Source organism: Rhododendron vialii, chromosome 1a, assembly GCF_030253575.1.
Source record: "Rhododendron vialii isolate Sample 1 chromosome 1a, ASM3025357v1".
Lineage (NCBI taxonomy): Eukaryota > Viridiplantae > Streptophyta > Magnoliopsida > Ericales > Ericaceae > Rhododendron > Rhododendron vialii.
Genome location: NC_080557.1, coordinates 20,674,761 through 20,698,080, shown reverse-complemented (window position 1 = coordinate 20,698,080; position 23,320 = coordinate 20,674,761). Strand labels below are relative to the sequence as shown.

Sequence of the window (23,320 nt, the reverse complement as noted above, 5' to 3'; positions counted from 1 at the left end):
TGATTGGGCCAAAGCCACGGCTCACAAGTCCAAGGAGTTCGAGGATGGGACAGTGACTGCACGAGAAGCAGCACGCAAGGCATTAAGTAATATTGCGGCCTCCCCATTTACAAAGAGGCTACAAGAGGCTAGGTTGCCGAGCAGAGTGAAGCACGGTGCGTTCGTACTTTACGAGACAAATATTGATCCCGTGGCTCACATACAACATTATCAACAAGCTATGTTTATGCATGAAGGGGATGATTCCATCTTGTGTAAGATGTTTTCCTCCAGTCTTGGCAAGGTGGCTTTATCCTGGTTTCATAAACTGGCCCCACGATCCATTCGAGGATGGAGGCAGTTGGCCGAGGAATTCACTGCTCGGTTCTTAACAAGCAGAAAAGCCCCAAAGACCTTCGAGAGTCTTTCCACCATGAAACAGAAGGAGAACGAGCAGATCAGGGATTATGCAAAGAAGTACTAGGAGACTTTCAACGAGATTGAAAGTTGCAGTAAGGAGTACGCAATTGCTACCTTCAAGACTGGTCTACCTGTTCGGGGAGAGTTGCGTCGTTCATTGAATAAACATCCGGTAGGCACACTGGCTAAATTGATGGAACGAATAGAGCAACACGCCAGAATGGAGGATGACATACTCCGTGAGGATGGCAGGACGGTTGCCGAACAGCCGAAAGCATCTGCCAAAAAGGTGGATAAGCCAGAGCCCAAGACTTATAGAGAGAGAAGGGAGTATGGGCAGGCTAAGAAAGAGCCGTACAAGGATAAGCAAGCTCTTGACCCCAAATCCTTCTTTTCCATCACTACGGTTTGGAAGGAGCCAATTTATAAGATTCTTTATCGAATAAAGAATCAACCATATTTTAAATGGCCACCAAGTCTAGGCGGAGACAAGGATGCAAAGCGTGCTACGAATCAGCACTGCAGTTACCATAAAGATTGGGGCCATATGACCGAGAACTGTGAGATGTACAAGAGGCACCTTGATGATTTGGTCTCTCGGGGCTATCTCAAGGAATTTATCCAAGAGGATCCTAAGGAGAAAGGAAAAGCCATGGAGCTGAGTTACGAGCAGAACCCTAAAGGAGTAATCCATATGATACATGGATTGGCCACACCTTATACGAGAAATGAGGTTAGGCTGTTACAAAGGCAAGTCAAGCACGATCAGCATGTGATGCGATTGGGAAACAAGAAAGGGCGATAGAATGATGTGTGCAATGAGAGCATAACATTCACTGATGATGACCTAGGAGAGGTCCAAATACCCCACAACGATGCATTGGTCGTAACCCTACGAGTTGGGGAATATGACATTGAGAGGATTCTTGTGCACTCAGGAAGTTGTACAGAGGTGTTGTACTACGATGCGTTCAAGAAGCTGGGGTTGGCCCAAACAGATTTAGAGCAATCTACAACACCCCTGATCGGCTTCGGTGCAGGAGCAGTCTGGCCCCTTGGGAAGGTAACACTACCTGTTCTGGCTGGGTCAGTGGTGTTGAGGACAGATTTTTTAGTAGTCGATGTTCCCTCTTCCTATAACGCGATTATAGGAAGGACATGGTTGCACAAGATGAGGGCAGTCTCCTCGACTTACCATCAAATGGTGAAGTTCCCAGAATCAAATGGGATCGAGGTACTTAGAGGCAACCAGAAAGTGGCACAACAGTGTTTGATTTCCATCATCAAAACAGCCCCAAAGGTCCACCATGTTCATACGTTAGAAGTACCAGATCAACCAACTATCGAGGATGTTGGAAGAAGCCCAGCTGAAAAAGTGGTTGAAGGTTTGGAAAAGATTCAGATCAACGAGACTGATCCTGAAAGATATTTTTTAATTGGGGAATCATTACCAGCAGAGGAAAAGACTGAGTCAATAAGATTTCTGAAGGAATATGTCGATGTGTTTGCATGGATACCAGAGGAGATGCCCGGAGTGGATGCAGATGTGATCTGTCACCATTTAAACATAGATCCTCAACATAAGCCGATCATTCAGAAAAAGAGGAGGGCAGCCGTGCAGCATGTGGATGCAGTAATAGAAGAGGTCGATCATTTACTGGAGGCTAAAGCGATACGCGAGGTCTACTACCCATAATGGTTATCCAGCACCGTGGTGGTGAAGAAAAAGAATGGGAAGTGGCGAGTCCACGTAGACTTCACAGACCTAAACAAAGCATGCCCAAAGGATAGTTTTCCTCTTCCAAGAATTGACCAGTTGGTTGATGCAACCGCTGGTTATGAGCGAATGAGCTTTCTTGATGCATATCGAGGATATCATCAAATTGCTATGTTTGGGCCTGATCAAAAGAAGACTTCGTTTATTACACCACGAGGGTTGTATTGCTATAGTGTTATGCCGTTTGGGCTAAAGAATGCTGGGGCAACATACCAAAGACTTGCAACCATCATGTTCAAAAAGCTGTTTGGAAAGACTATGGAAGTCTACATAGATGATATGGTGGTAAAAAGCCAAGATAAGCAGGGACATATTACTGATTTAAAAGAAGTCTTCGAAATCTTGAGGGAATATAAACTAAAACTCAACGCCTCGAAATGTGCGTTTGGAGTTGGTTCAGGAAAGTTCCTGGGTTATTTAGTAACCATGAGAGGGATAGAGGTTAATCTTGATCAGATTGATGCCCTATAGAGGCTACAAAGCCCCAAAACCACAAAAGAAGTCCAAAGGTTGACTGGAATGGCTGCAGCACTTAATAGGTTCATCAGCAGGTCAAGTGATAAGTGCAGACCCTTTTTTCAATTGCTGCAAAAGAGGGAGGGATTTGAATGGGGAGCAGAGTGTGAACAAGCCTTCTAGAACCTGAAGAAGTATCTGGCCGAACCCCCACTTTTGTCAACACAGCAACAAGGTGAGTCTTTAATTCTGTACTTAGCTGTTTCCGAGCATGCAGTAAGTGCAGTTCTGTTGAGGGACTTAGGGATGGAACAAATCCCTATTTATTATGTTAGTAAGACACTGCTAGATGTAGAAACGAGATATCTGCTATTAGAAAAACTTGTCCTGGCACTTAGGACAGCCACAAGGAAACTGCCACACTACTTCCAAAGTCACAAAGTTGTGATTTACACAGAGTTTCCATTAAAATCACTGCTACGAAAAGCAGACTTCTCGGGAAGGATCTCAACATGGTCTATCGAATTGAGCCAGTACGATATCGATTATCAGCCACGCACAGCAATCAAAGGCCAAGTGTTGGCTGATTTTGTGGCAGAGTTTTCTCCCACTGTAGCTCCCCTGCCTCCTACGAGAAAGGAGCAAGCAACAGAGACATCACCCATAAAGAATCAACCCCCAGCCAAACAGGATCCTATGGAATGGAAGCTATTCATCGATGGATCAGCATGTAATACTGGATCTGGAATTGGTGTTGTCATTTTTCCTCCTGAAGGAGTGCTAATTGAACTATCTGTTCGGCTTGGATTCAGTGCATCGAATAATGTAGCAAAGTATGCGGCACTCTTGGCTCGATTACGGAGTGCAAAGACCCTAAAAGCAAAACGGGTTAGGGTGTATTGTGATTCACAGCTTGTGGTGAACCAGCTGTCCGGCGAATATGAAACTCGAAATGAAAAGATGATGGCCTACGTATAGGCAGCCAAGGACTTGCTTGATAACTTCGAGAGGGTGTATATTGAACAGATAAGCTCTGGGCAGAATGCTCATGCAGATTCATTAGCTTGGTTGGCTGCAGCTGTCCCAACTGAGTTCAAAAGGAAGGTGGCAGTAGAATATCTGAATGAGCCGAGCATTGGGAGGAACGTAGACTTGGTCTTGGACGTGAACCAAGGACCAAGTTGGATGGACCCAATTGTGGAGTCTTACGAGACGAGATACTCCCTTCTGACAAAAAGGAGGCTCACAAGATAAGAATCAAATCTGCTCGGTTCTGGCTGTCCCCAGAGGATAAGTTATACAGGAAGTCCTTTATAGGCCCATATTTGCTATGTGTGCATCCTGAGATGGTGCAGAAATTTCTTCATGTAATCCACGAGGGAACATGTGGGAACCATGCTGGAGGCAGATCCATTGCCCACCAAGCAATTACCCAAGGCTACTGGTGGCCACACATGCGTTAAGATGCAAAGGTGTATGTGAAGATTTGTGAGAAGTGTCAAAAATTCTCACCAATGATTCGAACACCCGCCGAGGATTTGGTGCCTTTGACAAGTCCCTGGCCGTTTGCTCAATGGGGGATGGACATCGTGGGTCCACTACACAAAGCGACTGGGAATCGAAAGTTCCTGCTTGTGGCAACTGACTATTTTACTAAGTGGATTGAGGCAGAACCACTGGCCAAAATCACTGAACCTATGATAGAGAGGTTCGTGTGGAAAAGCATTATCACTCGCTTTGGGGTCCCTTACTCATTGATTATAGACAATGGATCACAATTTCAGAAGAAATTCAAAGCATTCTGTGCTCAGTATGGAATAAGGAATTATTACTCGACTCCAGCCTACCCTCAAAGTAATGGACAGGCAGAGGCTTCTAATAAAACAATTCTTGATGGGATCAAGAAAAGGCTGGACAAAGCCAAAGGGAAATGGCCAGACAAGTTACCGTTAGTTTTATGGGCTCACCGAACAACGCCCAGGAGGTCTACGGGAGAGACCCCCTATTCATTGGCATATGGAACAGAGGCTGTTATACCTCTGGAAGTTGGTCTGCCGACCAACAGGACCGTGTTGGTTGAAAGTGGAGGTAATGACAGGGCCCTTGAAATCGAGCTTGATCTCGCCGAGGAGAGGAGAGGAGAGAAAGGGCTTCGATCCATCTGGCTTCCTACCAGGAGCAGCTAACGAAGAGCTATAACAAGCATGTTCACCCTCGAGAGTTTGGTGTTGGGGACCTCGTACTACGAAAAGTGCTCGGCAACACCAAGGTGGCCAATGAAGGCAAGTTGGGGGCCAATTGGGAAGGCCCTTATCGAGTTACCGAGATTGTAGGTATAGGGGCCTACAAATTGGCAGATTTGAATGGTAATCCACTTCCGAGGCCTTGGAATGTCCATAATCTACGAAAATTCTTTGTTTAAAAGAATCATTATATTCTGTTTTAGATTTGCACTACGTACTTGTGTGGGGATTACGAATATAATTCCCTTGTTCTAGTTTTGATTATTCTAGTTGCAAGGGGTACGAATAACGCCCTCTTGAGTTTTGCAGATTATGAATAAAATCACTTTTTGGTATACCTACTGTGTTCTTGGTATTTGTTTGAAAAATACGAACTACGAGATTAGTTTCCCTCATTCGTATTGGGGAGCAGGGTATATATTTACGAACATGAAACTTAAACTTGTATGCCTTGTTTAAGTACGTATGCCTTGTTTAAGTACGTGAAACTTAAACTCAAGTATGATTCTTTAAGTACGTGAAACTTAAACGAATACATGTATGAAAATACTTGTATGGAATTTACAGTGTTTATTGGTGTGGCTTAAAGCATAACGAATATATGTTAAGCCACACTAATTCAAGTACGTGAAACTTAAATTTGGTTGAGTACGTGAAACTTCACACCTGTATGATTGTTTGTAAACAGTCTGTTGCAACAATTTTAAGTACGTGACACTTAACATATTTTCAGTACGAGACACTTAACAAGTATGAATACACTTGTATGTATTTACGTGAAAAATACAAGTATGAAATAACTTGTCAACAGTACGAGAAACTGAGAAGCAAATGATTTTAAGTACGAGAAACTTAGATTCAGTACAAGTAATCATGTGTTGTAGGATTTGCTAAAAGTACGAAATACTTATGCAAACAAGCAACGTATATGATTAAAGTGATCAAAGTACGAAATACTTAGATTAAACTGTTTTGCATCCGAACAGATGCAACAAAAAGGGAAGCCGAGCAAATGCCACGCAGGGCCGAATACCTGTAGTATTACCATACTAAGAGAAAGTACTGGTACCACGCAGGGTAGAGGTGCTATGGTCACGCAGGACCAGTCAGATAGTTTAAATCAAATAAGGAACACAAAGCCCTACCTGCTTGCTATCTCAATCCAGGTTCTGAATCTCTGGAGGGACGTCAGCACCAGCTAAAACAGCAGCAGCAGCAGTATTTTCCTCTGGGATGACAATCTCAGTGGTCACTTCCTGAACAGACGATTGCTCAACATCATTTTGTGATTCTACCTGTATTTCTTCATCAACGTCTGCAAAGTCATCGATCTGCTGGTCAACATCATCAGTTGGGGCTGCCACTTGGCGGCTTGGTAGCTCGTTCTCCACCCAGAGGGGGGAATCCTCGACAACCCCCACCTTCGTCAGACAAGTCTCCCAGCAAGATGCCCAGATCTGGTCTTGAATGGCTGCAATTTGCTCCACATAGCTGGCCGTCGTAGCGTCGAAACCTTTTTGGTAGCCATCTTCGAAAGCAGCTTTTTTGGTTTGCTCTATTTCAACCAAAGCATGGATGAGGCTGTCTTCAGCAGCTCCAAGCTTGTCTTTTGCCTCTTCAAAGTCTGTTTTGGCTTTGTCTTTTTCCCTCTCTAGTCTAGTGATCGTACGGAGCAGCCTGGTGTTGTTGTTCAGCAACGTGATCCTCTCATTATCAGCATCTTCGAACTTCTGGCCCAGTGTGACCATCTTTTGAATGAACTGGCAAAACACCGAGCAGTAAGTAACGGGTATATCAATACATGAAATGTGGTATACGAAATATACATGATAACTTATATGGAAAGCTCAAATCACATTACCTTGATACCACTGACGAGTCCGGTGGAAACAAGCCGATCAGGTGCGGCCTCGGACTCCTTTTGCATATCAACCGAAAGCAGTAAACCTTGTGCAAGGGCGAGTCATGTCTCCGAAGAGCTGGCGCTATCCCCAATATGAACAGGCCGATCACCCCTAATGAGATTGGGTGCCCAGCTTTGAGGAAGCACCTGAATGTTCGATGAAGGAGGCTGCTAGACCGAAGCAGTGGCGTCTTCAGTTTCTTCACTCCTGGGACGTTTGTCCCGATGAGCATCGACAGCCTCAAGGGAACTATCGTGTTCCCGAGGAGAAGATGAGGATCGTGTTGATCCCCCCCTATTACGACGAGATCGTGGGGGGGGGGGGGGGGGGGGGAGAGGGAGGGGACGGTGCCGCCAGTTGATGCCACCCTATTGGTAGCACCACGCCCTCGTGTGGAGACAGTTAGAAAAGTACTGAGATCAATTGGTTGACGAGTCATCGTACCTGATGTTAAGGGAGATTGAGAGTAGCCCGAGGAGGATGACTAACTGGTAATGCAAAGAGGAACGGGCTGTTGTTCGGGGACAACTGGCCTGCGTTCAGATCTTCTGAGTACCACCCGTGTTTGAGGAATGCCTTCAGGGATAGCAAACTCACCCAGTTGTCCAGCAAGGGTAACACCGGCTTGCAGTCTTGAATTACGTGCTCGGGGAGCAGTGGAGGTGGAAGCGGTACTGATGCTTGGATGGGCGAGCCTCCTGTCAATGACCCCTCTGTACGACGGGTCGTATCCTAGCAGCACTTCAGCGTTACGACCCCGACCAACTGTAGAAGTACCAGGTTCGCCTTTATATTTAAGGATTTTGTTGATGTCCTCTGTTCGAACATAGCTAGGCTCTCGTCTAGGACGTTTGTTGACGTTTTCAGCTGCAAGATCGGAGTTATAAAACCAAATTTAGACACATAGAAAGCTACGAGAAAGCAGTAAACGAACAAATTGCAAAGATCAAAAAAAATAAGGAGCATACGTGGGTATCCCCATATATAGGGGCAGTGGAGACCCACCACCTGACCATCCTCTCCTAGTGGCTCAAAGGCTCCAGTGACGTAAAGGAAATCGATCTCGTGATCCCGAGGAGAGTCTGGCAGGTTTAGCACGAGACGCTTGTCGGCCCTTCTAACTTTGAAGTAATAAGTGTTATATTCAGGGTTTAGTACAATACTGTACCACCACTGAATATCCGAAATTCCTAACTGGGTCCCTAGAATCCTATTCAAAGCTATTACACCCATTATCAGCCTAAAGACGTTTGTTGATACTTGCATGGGGGTGACACGATACCAGTTTAGGATCTGGCGGAGTAATGGGTGAAGGGGAAATCGGACTCCACCTTCGACGATGGCCACAATAGGGATACACATTCTATCCCAGGAGCCACCATCCCTATCTGCTCCTAGAGGGGCGAGTTCGAGTCCTACGTTATCTGGAATGACATATTCCGACCTAAATGCTGCCATGGCAGCAGGGGTATCACAGAGCTTCCTAAACTTACTGGGTCTAGGAGGGTTATCATTATCATCCGCCATGGGTATACTCAGAAAAGAAGAAAAACTGGAAATGGGTACGAACTAAAACCCTAGAAACAACCCACAAATCTGAGAAATGAGATCTCAGATGGAAACCTAAGTAGAAGAAATGGAGTAAGAACAAGGATCTTACAAGAATACTGCGACGATTCCCTGGAATGCAATCGAATTTGCAGATGGCGGAAGGCTTAGAGAGAGAAAGACTGAAAGTTCGAGTGTTTTGGGTAAAAACCCAAAAGGAGCCCTTTCAGGGGTTTAAGGGCAAGTGACGGAGACGAAACGTCTCCTCTCACGCCGTTATAGCTTAAAGTAACGGAAAGCAAAGACCGTTCGGACGCCGTTTCAAAGAACGTCAGTTCGAAATTAATGATTGGCATACGAAAACGTGCCACGTGGAGTCATTGCCCCGAAATGGTATAATGACGGAGGTGCCAAAGGGCGTCAATGAAATATTGAAATTATGACTGCATGGGATCAGAAGAGTCTGGTCTAAATAAAATTCTGTTTCTAAAGCGTCATATATTGCCCCCGAACAGTGGTAAATAGATGAAGCTGGGGAGCAATTGTAGGGAGGTATTTCCGAGAACATACATTTTGTTGCCGAACACGTGATATTCGGGAGCACGTGGTAAGTACGACAGGACTTACCGCCGGGCAGTTTGGTGAACAGCGATATGGACCAATGATATGGGAAGTCATTGATCCATGCAGTCTGTTCGGCAAATTAAGGGCCAATAATATGAGAAGTCATGGCTATAAACTGACTGTTCGACAATTAGAGACATTCCGATTACATTGGACCAAGTTACATATGAAGTAGCTGGTCCAAAGCAGACTGTTCGATTACAAAACAGCCGAACAGATGAAGCAAGAACCAAGCACGTGATACGAGGGATCACGGGTTAGAAGCAATGCAAATGGTACGTGGGACCATAGTTTGAATATAGACAGGACAGTCATCGTACTAAACAAGTGTTCGGCAATATGGACCAGTGACATGAGAAGTCAATGGTCCAAGCCGTCTATTCGGCCATGAGATGGCCGAACAAAGAAGGAGCTCCAATCGAGAGTAGGAGCAGAGGGAATACTCCGGAAGATTCCAGAATAGTCATGTCCCATAAAGGAATAAGATCCCAAGAAAATAGGATCTGAGAAAGATACCCAACGAGTATGGGATGTTTGGCTCTTTATGGAAAAGAATCCTAAAAGGACTCTTTTCCATAAACTGATAAAGGAAACGAGAATCCTTGATATCCTTGGTTTCCTATACGAGTTAGGAATCCTATGGCAACAGGAATGCTTGGGCAACAAGCATACGCATATCTATAAATATGAGGTAAACCTAGAGGCAAAAGGTACGCAATACACTGCATTCTTATTGCTTTCCTACTGAGAATTAGGATTTGACTGCTAGTACGTGATACTAACTTAGGCATCGGAGGGCCTTTGCCACGAGAGGCAAAGGTGCACTCACCCCCTGTCTATTTTGCAGAGTAGGGTTCCGACGACGAATTAGGGTTCCGGTGAAGAGGTCCGAGAAAGCCGTTGCAGTCCAGTTGATCCGATGCATCAATTGTTTTCATCCCCTTACAGGGCCAGACCCCAACATAATAGACATAGACGAAGACTCGTCCGATAGGGAGCCTCCTCATGACGAAGTTGAAGAGGGGGAAGAGGCCGAGGGAGCTGACGAAGCCGAGTCAGAACAAGAAACTCCAATTGCTTCGTCAAGCCGAACGACCGAGGGAGCGGGCGTCGTAGGAGAATCCTCGTCGCAACTTCCGAAGGCGAAGAGAAAAATCGTTCCAATGGATCCCGACGTAATTCCCGACCGAACGGGGAGGGACCCTTGCCCCTACTTGGAATGCTTCCAAGACAGGAAGAGCTTGAGCGTTTTTCGAGCCGTATACGACCTCCCCGATGATGTAATTATCACGCCGGTCCAAGGCAACCGAATAAGATATAGTGACGAACACATCACCGTTCCCCTGATGGCAATCACGGAAGGGGGTCTTCAGTTCCCGATGCACAGAGTTTTGAGAGAGATCCTTCATCGTTTCAATCTCACTTCATGCCAGCTGAGCGTCAACTCCTACCGCATTATTCACTCGGTAATCATCCTTGCTGAGGTAAAGATGTTCCGACTCGAAGCCTACCATTTTTTTGAAAATTACATGGTGTCGAGAAACGTTCGGTATTCTCGATACTATCTCTGCTCCCGGAGGAAGATGCAAAAGATCATCCCCGAGGGCATGTATGACTCGGAAAAATGGGCCTCCGACTACGTCGAGGTTCGGGGAAATTTCCAATTCCCCGAACCAGAGTACGACCAATTCGAGATCGCCACACGAAGGGGAACGCCGAGTAAGAATAGTTACTGTTATTTCAATGCCATTCCTTCTGTTGCTCTTATTATACTTGTCAGAAATTTAATTAACGATTGTGTTTTTTCTTCGGCAGATACCACCAAGCTCAACAAGGTACTGTTAAGGGCGGCGAGAGGTTGCGGGCTTGCTGACTCCCTTCTCACCATCCCAGCGGAGGAAAGGGACGCCCCAACAATCCTCAAGTACAAAGCTACCTACGGGGGTCGGATCCGAAGAAAGGTAACCGACGAGCTTGAGCAGGCGCCCGAAGAGATTCCTGAGGAACTTCGCCCAAGCTCGGATAAACCTCTCCGAGGGACAATCCGCCTTCCCACCGAAAAAGAGCCGTTCAGAGAGCAAGAAGAGATGCCTCCAAGAAATATCAAGCAAGTCCTCCAGAAAAGGCTGGAGGAAAAAGAAAAGGAGAAGGCCTAGCTCCGGAAGGCTGGAGCCCCGGGCGCTTTGGGCTCGGCTCCAAGCAAGAAAACCCCACCTCCCCCACCCTCTAAAAAACGTCCACTGAGCGCCCCTTCTTCCCCGAAGGAACCACTCGCAAGCAAGAAGACAAGAGCGGCCTCGAAGGAAAAGGGCCAGGAAATGGAGCAGCCGAAGGAAGCATTGGCAGAGGGCGAAGGGAGGGAGCCTGCTTCGGACCTTGACACCCTATGGGTGCCGAACTTCATCACCCCAAACAAGAAACAGGTTCTCAAATCGGACAGCCTGAGGGAGGACCCCTCCCTGGCTTTCACTCTCCACTCGGGGCTTGCTTTACCGAGGGATGTACAGAGTCCCCATTCTCTGAAAGCAGCCCTGAGTGAATACTACTATCATGTCGGAAGGGTAAGTAAATTTTTTCGTACTTGCAATGATTTTCTGTACATCTGCCCTATTTCGTCGAAATAACTTTCATTTTGTTTTGTTTGCAGGCCACCCAATCCATAATGAGTGCCCAACTTCATCTCACCGAGCACGACAAGAAGTCGAAACTGCTGAAGCAGTCGGTCGAGTACAACAAGGGCGTGGCCGAGGATTATAAGAAGAGCCTGGAGCAATCCGAGTTCGCGAGACAAGGCCTGGAAGTTCAGGTTACAAATCTGAACGACCTAATCAAGGGGCTGCAAGAGTCGGCCGAGCAAACGAGGGCCGAAGGAAAAGATGAGGGGCTGGCTGAAGGGAGAGCCCTAGGGCAGGAAGAAATGAAGAAAGAGATGGAAAAGGAAATGCAGGGGCAGTATGAGAAAGGGTATGCCCAGGCTGAAGAGGATGTGGCCGATCAAATCATTGAAGTGCAGGATGAGATCAAGGAAGGCCAGCACAAAGAGAGCTTCATGCTCGGATATAACAGTGGTTTGGATGATGCAGGGGTCGAGCCAGACGATGAAAGGAGGTCCTTGGTAGAGGTCCCGCCCCTGTCATCTGCCGAGGCTGAGCATCCAATCGCTCCTCTTTCCGAGACTGTGGATGCCGCCTCTGCTCCTGGTGAGCAAACGGAGTCTACCTCGGCCGTACCTCCTCCCGACGCCCAATAGATGATGAAAATTTTTGTTTTTTTTTTTTTGTTTTTTTTGTTTTTGTAATGGACATGGTCGGCTTCGAACAAATGGAACCTTACTGAACCAATGAATGTAATTAAGACATGGAGAATCTCTTGGTGAATGATAGTCGTCTTTGTTCTTTATTCTAACAAACTTGCAAATCTGTCTTCTTGTTTGGAATGAATTCATTGTGTTTCCAAGTATAAGAATTTGTGAAGTCTTTTTATTCGGTACGCACATCATAAACCAGAAACCAGAAATTTTCCAAGTCTTTTCAGTCGGAAAAAACGCATACCTCATTGGAGTTACCAAGAAACGAACTTGGTTTACCCATATAGTAGCCCCCTGTTTTATTGTATTACCGTGGGAATAGAATAAGGCAATAGAATGGGTAAACAGAGCCAGACATAGGTCGTACAAACGAGTGATGTGTCGAAGGCTTATGCTAGCGTTTCTCGAACAAAGACATCGAAGGCCACAAGAATTTAGCCCGAACGAAAATACCAAGGGCTACGAGAATTTCACCAGAACGAACAAATCGTCATGGGCTTCGAGATTTTCACCCGAACAAACACATTGTCATGGGCTTTGAAATTTTCACCCGAACAAAAGATGTACCCGGGGCTAGATGAAATACCCCATTCATAAGAACAAAAATAAAGTAGAATAGTGAAAACAAACTTTTATTAAGTACATGACGCTCAAAAGTGTATTGGCCGAACATAAATGTAAATACAATAGAAGAAAAATAAAAAGATGGAGGATGCCAACACTAGCCATGGAATTTCCTAAGTTTTTGAGCATTCCATGGATTGGCAATTGGCGTTCCATCCATTTCAGCAAGCTTGTAGACACCATGCCCGATCTTCTCCACCACTCGGTAAGGTCCTTCATAGGGATCCTTCAGCTTGGTTAGCTTTGACGCTTCGGTAACCATCCGAAGGACTAAGTCCCCGATGTTAAATGGACGAGCGCGAATACTGCGGTTGTAGCCCCTTGCGACTTCTTGCTGATACGCGGCGTGCCGAAGGTTAGCATCGTCACGTAGTTCTTCGGCGAGGTCTAACTCGGTTCCCACAAGCGCATTGTTGTCTACAGGGTTAAAATTCTCCGTGCGGGCTGTAGGGATCATAGTAGACAAAGGGAGGACAGCTTCCATACCATAGGCCATAGCAAATGGAGTATGGCCGGTAGACCGCCGAGGTGTTGTACGATAGGCCCATAAGACGTGTGGAAGCTCTTCCACCCACTTACCGAGTTTTCGATCCAGACGGTGCTTCAGCCCCCGAGTGATGGTCTTGTTCGATGCTTCGGCTTGTCCATTACCTTGAGGATAGGCCACCGAGGAATTATGGATGGTGATGTGGTGCTTCGCATAAAAAGCTTTGAGGGCGGACGTAACAAACTGAGAGCCATTGTCAGAAAGGATGGCGTACGGTACGCCAAACCTCGAGATGATGTGCTTCCAAATGAAGCGTTCCACGTCACCTGCGGTGGTCTTGATCATGGGGGAAGCTTCAACCCACTTGGTGAACAAATCCGTGGCAGTGTGCATATACTCAAATCCTCCAGGTGCCTTCGGCATCTTGCCTACTATGTCAAAAGCCCAAACCGCAAATGGCCAGGGACTAGTGATCATTTTAAGGGGGAAGGATGGCTGGTGGATGAGTGATGCTTGCTTTTGGCACCGAACACATTGCTTCACGTATTCTTCGGATTGCTTCACCATTTTCGGCCACCAATAGCCTTGCGTCAGAGCACGCTGTGCAAGGGACCGTCCTCCTGAATGAGCCCCACAGCTTCCCGAATGGAGTTCCTCCAAGACGGCCTGCACGAGGTCGTCGTGGACAACGCGCAGATCGGGTCCGGTGAAAGTTCGTCGGTAAAGGTTGCCCTTCGGATCCAGGAAAAAGTTGGCCGCTCGACAGCGGAGTTTGTATGCCTCGCGGTTGCTCGTCGGTAGCACTTGGTTCTTCAAATAAGCAACCACTAGATCCAGCTGGCTTGGACCGAGGGTGATTGCCATGACCTGTTCACACGGCTGTTCGAAGCTCGGTTTGGGGACCTTGTCAAAGGTGATGGTGCGATTGCCCGAGGTCTTGTAAACCGAAGCAAGACCTGCCAGGGCGTCAGCATGTGCGTTATGCTCCCGAGCAATACGTGGTTTACGTAAGCATTCATACGTTGATCTTTGGCTTGATAATCATCATTTAAATGTCCCACAATGAGCTGAGAGTCACAAAAGACATGAACCGAATCTGCATCCAGCCGAAGAGCAAGTTGGAGGCCTGCAATCAGAGCTTCATACTCCGCCTCGTTGTTCGTTGCCGTGTATCCAATCGAAACAACGCTTTCATGCACTGTTTCGCTCGGAGACACAAGGACGATGCCCGCACCAGCCCCGTGAACATTTGAAGCTCCATCGACGGTCAGTCGCCAGGCGTCGTCGGAGAAGAGCTTCCATTGCCGCTTGGGTTTCTTTCGTCCAAGGGAGTACCGAGCACGGAGTGGCTCCGAAGGACGGCTGGACGGTCCCTCCAAAACCTCTTCTTCCAGAATCCGAGCTTCTTCAGCGGCGGTGGCCAAGGCATTGGCCTCGTCTTGCAGGCCAGGAGTGAGTTCGACAAAGGCCTGACCTTTGGTAGCTGTCCGAGGCTCAAACTGGATGTCGAAGTTAGCCAAGTCTTGAGAGAATTTCAGGATCCGGCTCGACGTGTCCGTCTTCTGAAGAACAGCTTTGAGAGGAAACTCAGTGAGGACCACAATCTTATGGGATTAAAAGTATGGCAAGAGGCTCGTTTTAGCTGAAACGAGAGCCAATGCCAATTTCTCCATAGGCAGATACCTCGTCTGAGAGTCCGTCATCGTTTTGCTGGAGTAGAAGATTGGTTGATGCTCCATCCCCTCTTTCCGAACAAGAACCGCGCTCGTTGCATGATCAGAAACAGCAAGGTAAAGATACAGATCTTCATCGGGTAGGGGCTTGACGAGCAAAGGAGAGTAGGCCAGGTATTGCTTTAAAGAATGCTGTAGGGAGGTATTCCCGAACACATACATTTAGTTGCCGAACATGTGATATTCGGGAGCACGTGGTAAATATGACAGGACTTACCGCCGGGCAATATGGTGAACAACGATATGGACCAATGATATGGGAAGTCATTGATCCATGCTGTCTGTTCGGCAAATTAAGGGCCAAGTTATATGTGAAGTAGATGGTCCAAAGCAGACTGTTCGGTTATAAAACAGCCGAACAAATGAAGCAAAGAACCAAGCACGTGATACGAGGGATCACGGGTTAAAAAGCAATGCAAATGGTATGTGGGACCATAGTTTGAATATAGACATGACAGTCATCATGCTAAACAAGTGTTCGGCAAGATGGACCACTGACATGAGAAGTCAATGGTCCAAGCCGTTTGTTCGGTCATGAGATGGCCGAGCAAAGAGAGAGCTCCAATCAAGAATAAGAGCATAGGGAATACTCTGAAAGATTCCAGAGTAGTCATGTCCCGTAAAGGAATAAGATCCCGGGAGTATAGCATCTAGTAAAGATACCCAATGAGAATGGGATGTTCAGCTCATTATGGAAAAGAATCCAAAGAGGACTCTTTTAATGAGCTGATAAAGGAAGCGAGAATCCTTGATGTACTGGGTTTCCTATACGAGTTGGGAATCCTATGGAAACAGGGATGCTTGGGCAACAAACATACGAAAATCTATAAAGAAGAGGTAAACCTAGAGGTAAAAGGTACGCAATACTCTGCATTCTTGCTTTCCTACTGATAATTAGGATTTGACTGCTAGTACGTGATACTAACTTTGGCATCGGAGGGCCTTTGCCAAGAGAGGCAGAGGTGCGCTCACCCCCTGTCTATTTTGCAGATTAGGGTTTTGACGACGAATTAGGGTTCCGGTGAAGAGGCACGAGAAAGCCGTTGCAATCCAGTTGATCAGAAAGCATCAATTGTTTTCATCCCCCTACAATTGGCGCCGTCTGTGGGAAAACAACCAGCTTTTTAGAAAAATAAGTACGATGGAAGAAGATCCAGTTACTCCGTTTAGTCCAAAGGACCAGTTGGGTGGGGGAAGAGATAAATCCCCACCAGGCGCTCCGAGAAAGCCAACTGGTAGACATGACAGAGGTAACTCCAAAGAAAAAGGAGACAAAACTGCTATTGGCTCCACGAGAAGGAGTATGTCACATCGAAGGGATGAGTCAGACATCCGTTCAAGAAGTATACACGATGACAATGATCTCCTAGATAAAAAGAGAGGAGAAATCGAGAAGTATGCTCGTTTGATTAAGAAACGAGAGTATGAGATACAGGAGTTGCAGCGGATATGAGAGCACCCAGAAGATTCTGGACTCTCTCGTAGGCATTCCCCAAGAGATGGAAGGACGCTGGTAGTCCATAAGCAGACCCATTCACGAAGAAGAAGGAGCAGAAGTCCTGTCATAGGGCGTTATGAGGCTTCTCCACGAAAAAGGGGAAGAAAAAGTAAAAGCCCAACACCCGAGAGAAAGGCTTCTTCACGAAAAGGGAAGAGCAGAGACAGAAGTTCCACCCCCGAAGAGGAGGGAACTAGGAAACATCATCGAGACAGGTACGAGAGACCTGATGCTGATTGGGCCAAAGCCACGGCTCACATATCCAAAGAGTTCGAGGATGGGACAGTGATTGCACGAGAAGCAGCACGCAAGGCATTAAGTAATATTGTGGCCTCCCCATTTACAAAGAGGTTGCAAGAGGCTAGGTTGCCGAGCAGAGTGAAGCACGGTGCGTTTGTACTTTACGAGACAAATACGGATCCCGTGGCTCACATACAGCATTATCAACAAGCTATGTTTATGCATGAAGGGGATGATTCCATCTTCTGCAAGATGTTTCCCTCCAGTCTTGGCAAGGTGGCTTTATCCTGGTTTCATAAACTGGCCCCACGATCCATACGAGGATGGAGGCAGTTGGCCGAGGAATTCACTGCTCGGTTCTTGACAAGCAGAAAAGCCCCAAAGACCTTTGAGAGTCTTTCCACCATGAAACAGGAGGAGAACGAGCAGATCAGGGATTATGCAAAGAAGTACTGGGAGACTTTCAACGAGATTGAAAGTTGCAGTGAGGAGTACGCAATTGCAACCTTCAAGACTGGTTTGCCTGTTCGGGGAGAGCTGCGCCGCTCATTGAATAAACATCCGGTAGCCACCCTGGCTAAATTGATGGAACGGATAGAGCAACACGCCAGAATGGAGGATGACATACTCTGTGAGGATGGCAGGACGGTTGCCGAACAGCCAAAGGCACCTGCCAAAAAGGTGGATAAGCCAGAGCCCAAGACTTATAGAGAGAGAAGGGAATATGGGCAGGCTAAGAAAGAGCCGTACAAAGATAAGCAAGCTCCTGACCCAAAAGCTTTCTTTTCTATCACTACGGTTTGGAAGGAACCAATATACAGGATTCTTTATCGAATAAAGAATCAGCCATATTTCAAGTGGCCCCCGAGTCTAGGTGGAGACAAGGATGCAAAACGTGCTACGAATCAACACTGCAGTTACCACAAAGATTGGGGCCACATGACCGAGGATTGTGAGATGTACAAGAGGCACCTTGATGATTTGGTCTCTCGGGTCTATCTCAAGGAATTTATCCAAGAGGATCCTAAGGAGAAAGGGAAGGCAATGGAGCTGGGTTACGAGCAAAACCCTAAAGGAATAATCCATATGATACATGGGTTGGCCACACCTTACACGAGAAAAGAGGTTAGGCTGTTACAAAGGCAAGTTAAGCACGATCCGCACATGATGCGATTGGGAAACAAGAGAGGGCGAGAGACTGATGTATGCAATGAGAGCTTGGCATTCAGTGATGATGACCTAGGAGAGGTCCAAATACCCCACAACGATGCATTGGTCGTAACCCTACGAGTTGGGGAATATGACATTGAGAGGATCCTTGTGGACTCAGGAAGTTGTACAGAGGTGTTGTACTACGATGCGTTCAAGAAGCTGGGGCTGGCCCAAACAGACTTAGAGCAGTCTACAACACCTCTCATTGGGTTCGGTGCAGGAGCAGTCTGGCCCCTAGGGAAGGTAACGTTACCTGTTCGGGCTGGGTCAGTGGTGTTGAGAACAGATTTCCTAGTGGTCGATGTTCCTTCTTCCTATAACGCGATTATAGGGAGGACATGGTTGCACAAGATGAGAGCAGTCTCCTCGACTTATCACCAGATGGTGAAATTCCCAGGTTCAAATGGGATTGAGGTACTTAAAGGCAATCAGAAGGTGGCACAACAGTGTTTGATTTCCATCATTAAAATAGCCCCAAAGGTCCACCATGTTCATACATTAGAAGTACCAGATCAACCAACTATCGAGGATGTTGGAAGAACTCCGGCTGAAAAAGTGGTTGAAGGCTTGGAGAAAATTCAGATCAACGAGACTGATCCTGAAAGATATTTCTTAATTGGAGAGTCATTACCAGCAGACGAAAAGGCTGAATCAATAAGAATTCTGAAGGAATATATTGATGTATTTGCATGGGTGCCAGAGGAAATGCCCGGGGTGGATGCAGGTGTGATTTGTCACCATTTAAACATTGATCCTCAGCACAAGCCAGTTATTCAGAAAAAATAGAGGGCAGCCGTGCAGCATGTTGATGCAGTAATTGAGGAAGTCAATCGTTTACTGGAGGCTAAAGCAATACGTGAAGTCCATTACCCAGAGTGGTTATCCAACACCGTTGTGGTGAAGAAAAAGAATGGGAAATGGCGTGTCTGTGTAAACTTCACAGACCTAAACAAAGCGTGCCCTAAGGATAGTTTTCCTCTGCCCAGGATTGACCAGTTGGTTGACGCAACCTCTGGTTATGAGCGAATGAGTTTTCTTGATGCATATCGAGGATATCATCAGATTGCTATGTTTGAACCTGATCAAGAGAAGACTTCGTTTATTACACCACGAGGGTTGTACTGTTATAGTGTTATGCCGTTTGGGCTGAAGAATGTTGGGGCAACATACCAAAGACTTGTAACCATCATGTTCAAGAAGCTCCTTGGGAAGACTATGGAAGTCTACATAGATGATATGGTGGTAAAAAGTCTAGAGAAACGGGGGCATATTGCTGATTTGAAAGAAGTTTTCGAAATCTTGAGGAAATACAAACTGAAACTCAATGCCTCGAAATGTGCGTTTGGAGTTGGTTCAGGAAAGTTCTTGGGCCACTTGGTAACCATGAGAGGGATAGAGGCAAATCCCGATCAGATTGCTGCCCTACAGAGGCTACAGAGTCCCAAAACTACTAAAGAAGTCCAGAGGCTGACTGGAATGGCAGCAGCACTTAACAGATTCATCAGCAGGTCAAGTGATAAGTGCAGACCCTTTTTTCAATTGCTGAAAAAGAGGGAGGGATTTGAATGGGGAGCAGAGTGTGAACAGGCCTTCCAGGACCTGAAGAAGTATCTGGCAGAGCCCCCACTTTTGTCAACTCCATTGCCAGGTGAGCCTTTAATTTTGTACTTAGCTGTTTCTGAGCATGCAGTAAGTGCAGTCCTGCTGAGGGATTTGGGGATCGAACAAATCCCTATATATTATGTTAGTAAAACGATGCTAGATGCAGAGACGAGATATCTGCCGTTAGAAAAACTTGTCCTGACACTTAGGACAGCCACCAGGAAACTGCCACACTACTTCCAAAGCTACAAGGTTGTAGTTTAAACTGAGTTTCCATTAAAATCATTGCTTCGAAAGGCAGACTTCTCGGGAAAGATCTCGACATGGTCCGTGGAGTTAAGCCAGTATGATCTCGAATATCAGCCACGCACAGCAATCAAAGGCCAAGTGTTGGCTGATTTTGTGGCAGAAATTTCCCCAACTATTGCTCCCCTGCCTCCTACGAGAAAGGAACAGGTGGCTAAGACATCATCCATGAAGGATCAACCCGTAGCCGAACAGGATCCCAAGGAATGGAAGCTATTTGTCGATGGATCAGCATGTAATACTGGTTCTGGAATTGGGGTTGTCCTTTTTCCTCCTCAAGGAGTTCTGATTGAACTATCTGTTCGGCTTGGATTCAGTGCATCGAATAATGTGGCTGAATATGAGGCACTCTTGGCTGGATTGAGGAGTGCAAAGACCCTTAAAGCAAAACGGGTTACGGTGTATTGTGATTCCCAGCTTGTGGTGAATCAGCTGTCCGGCGAATATGAAACTCGAAATGAAAAGATGGTGGCCTATGTGCAGGTACGCAATACTTGTGCAGGTAAAAGGTACGCAATACTCTGCATTCTTGCTTTCCTATGATAATTAGGATTTGACTGCTAGTATGTGATACTAACTTTGGCATCAGAGGGCCTTTGCCAAGAGAGGCAGAGGTGCGCTCACCCCTTGTCTATTTTGCAGATTAGGGTTCCGACGACGAATTAGGGTTCCGGTGAAGAGGCACGAGAAAGCCGTTGCAATCCAGTTGATCATAAAGCATCAATTGTTTTCATCCCCCTACAAATGCAAAGCCTGTTCACACTCTTCGGTCTAAACGAATCTGCATTGGCTAGTGGTGATTGCTCGGAAAAACGGACGGCAGAGATCACTCGAACGTCGGATAAAGTGGCTCAGGGCAGCAACCATTCCCGTAAGTCACTGTACTTCTTTAATAGTAGTCGGAGCTCGGAGCTGTTGCACGGCCAGGATTTGCGCTGGATCAGCTTCGATCCCTCGGCGACTTACCATGTAACCAAGAAATTTTCCCGAACTTACGCCAAACGCACACTTTTCGGCATTGAGACGAAGCTTCCTTTGTTTCAAAACAGCAAAGACCTCTCCCAGGTCCCGAAGGTGGTCCCGAGCGAACCTGCTTCTGCAAACCAGATCATCGATATAAGCTTCTACTTTTTTGCCGAGCATTCCAGGAAACATCCTTGTGATGGAGCGTTGGAAGGTCGCACCAGCATTCTTCAAGCTGAACGACACGACCTTGTAGCAGTAAGTGCCCCGAGGAGAAATAAAGGCCGTCTTCTCCTGATCTGCCGGATCCAAAGCTATTTGGTGATAGCCTCGATATGCATCCATAAAGCTCAGGCATTCGCATCCTGCCGTTGCGTCCACCATTTGCTCAATCCGAGGGAGGGGGAATCTATCCATAGGGCAGGCGTCGTTGAGGTCCGTATAATCCACATTAACCCGCAGCTTCCCGTTTTTCTTCGGCACAACCACCGGATTGGCAAGCCAGGTGGGGTATAGGACTTCCCGAATGACGCCAGCCTCCAACAGTTGATCCACCTCTGTCATTACAGCTTCGATATGCGCGGCGGACGAGCGTCGGACTTTCTGAACCACCGGCCGCCTACTTGGATCGACATTCAATGAGTGCATGGCGAACGAAGGATCCACTCCCGGCATGTCCTGGGGAGTCCAAGCAAAAACTTCGATGTTCCTCATCAGGAAGTCATACATCTCCTCGCGTTCGGCGATGCTCAGAGAACTCCCAATTAAAAAATATCTTCCTTCGCCCCCAGGGATGGGGAAGCGTATTAACTCCTCGGTAGATCGTCGTTCGGCCGGCACTCCCACATCTTCGACTATAGGAACGGGAGTGGCTTCCACGCATTGCACCTCCATACAGCTCTGTTTGTTTGTGACAGTGCTGATGTAGCATTTCTTTGATTGGATTTGATCCCCTCGGAGGCTTTCTTGGCGTCCATTCCATCCAATAAATTTGACCACCTAGTGATAGGTAAAAGCGACTGCCTTCATTTCATGCAACCAGGTTCGGCCGAGTATGACGTTGTATGGACTGGGAGAAGCAACCACCACAAATTCAATTTCGAGAACCCGTGACCCCCCCGCACAGGAAGAGTGATTAAGCCGAACGGCCAAACCGGGGCTCCAGTGAAGCTAACAAGGGGAGTGGATGCTGTCCGAAGCTGAGCGAGAGATAATCCGAGGCTCAGGAATGTTGAGTAAAACATCACGTCCGCCGAGCTTCCTTGATCTATCAATACCCGTTGTACGGTTGATTTTTCAATAGCAACAGTAACGACGAGGGCGTCCGTATGAGGGACTTGAACACCTTTCAAGTTGTCGGATGAAAAGGTCATAGTACTGTCGAGGCTCGAATCCTCCCACTTTCGCTTGCCCGAAGCGCCAATGTTGCAAACGGATAAAGAAGAGACGACTTTGTCAATTTCTGAGCGAAGCTTGGCCGCCCTTCCTTCGGAAACCAATCCTTGTATAACGCTTACAAGATTGCCGATAAGTGGGGGAGGTGGTGGAAGTGGATTTCGCCGAACGTTGATCCACTGATTCAGGTGCCCAACCGCTGCAAGCTCTTCTAGATACCGTTTGAAAGGCGGGCATTGTGTGGTGTAGTGGCCGCGCTCCTTGTGGTACGTGCGCATCCCTGGTCCGCTACCGACGGAAAACAAAGAATGGCAATTTGCCGATGATGTTGAGGAGTTTATAGATAGGTTCGGTGAATACGGTATGCTCGGCAACGTACTCGTCTGGCCGTGGCTCCCTCTTCGTTTTTGGCCACGACTGCGGCTGTGAGTGCTGCGGAGGTCGACCCTTGTTGTTCGGCTTGTTGGTTGCTTGGCCTGAACCGCCTTGGCCTCCTTGCCCCTGGCGAACGTTTGATACTTGTTTCTTCGCCCCTGTTGTCTTGGCATGTTCGGGAACCTTTGGAGGATTTCGCTCGGCCATGGCTTCTTCGTGGACGCAATCCTTGTCGATTATGGCCATGAGCTCTCCCATTGTTTTTGGCGGATTACGTGAGAGATCACGGAACATTGCCGAGGTTAGATCCAGCCCGTTCATAAAAGATTCGGCCGCAACTCCTTGATCACAATCGGGAATAAGATTATAAACTTCCTAGTAGTGCTCGGTATACAGCCGAAGAGTTTCTCCAGCCGCTCTCCGCATGTTCACCAGCATAGACAATGTCTTCGGCTGAATGTTGCTGGTGACGAAGCGTTTACTGAACTCCAACTCCAGCTCGTTGAAGCAAGAAATTGATTTGGGCTCCAACTGGTTGTACCATAGCATAATTGGCTCGCTGAGAGTGAGTGGGAAGATCTTGCACATAAGGGCATCAGAAAAGTTATGTAGGCTCATAGTTTGTCT

The 23,320-nt window shown here is 47.0% G+C and overlaps 1 protein-coding gene across 1 annotated transcript; it reads right to left on the bottom strand.

Annotated features, from left to right (window-relative positions):
• Nucleotides 1-12,979: 12,979 nt before the first annotated feature.
• On the bottom strand, nucleotides 12,980-22,951 carry LOC131329357 (uncharacterized). Its single transcript, XM_058362456.1, has 7 exons — nucleotides 22,698-22,951; nucleotides 22,078-22,606; nucleotides 20,927-21,922; nucleotides 15,693-15,752; nucleotides 15,130-15,234; nucleotides 14,391-14,973; nucleotides 12,980-14,325 (listed from the first exon to the last, which is right to left on the bottom strand). The coding sequence occupies exons 1-7, from the start codon at nucleotides 22,949-22,951 to the stop codon at nucleotides 12,980-12,982; spliced, it is 3,873 nt and encodes a 1,290-aa protein (XP_058218439.1).
• Between the last annotated feature and the right edge of the window lie 369 nt (nucleotides 22,952-23,320).

Coding starts and splice junctions, on each gene's coding strand:
- LOC131329357 (XM_058362456.1), bottom strand. CDS start 22,951: ATGGGAGAGCTCATGGCCATAATCGACAAGGATTGCGTCCACGAAGAA. Junction 21,923..22,077: donor TTAGCTTCACTGGAGCCCCG/GTTTGGCCGTTC, acceptor ACCTATCACTAG/GTGGTCAAATTTATTGGATG. Junction 15,235..15,692: donor CTACTCTGGAATCTTTCAGA/GTATTCCCTATG, acceptor ACCTCCCTACAG/CATTCTTTAAAGCAATACCT.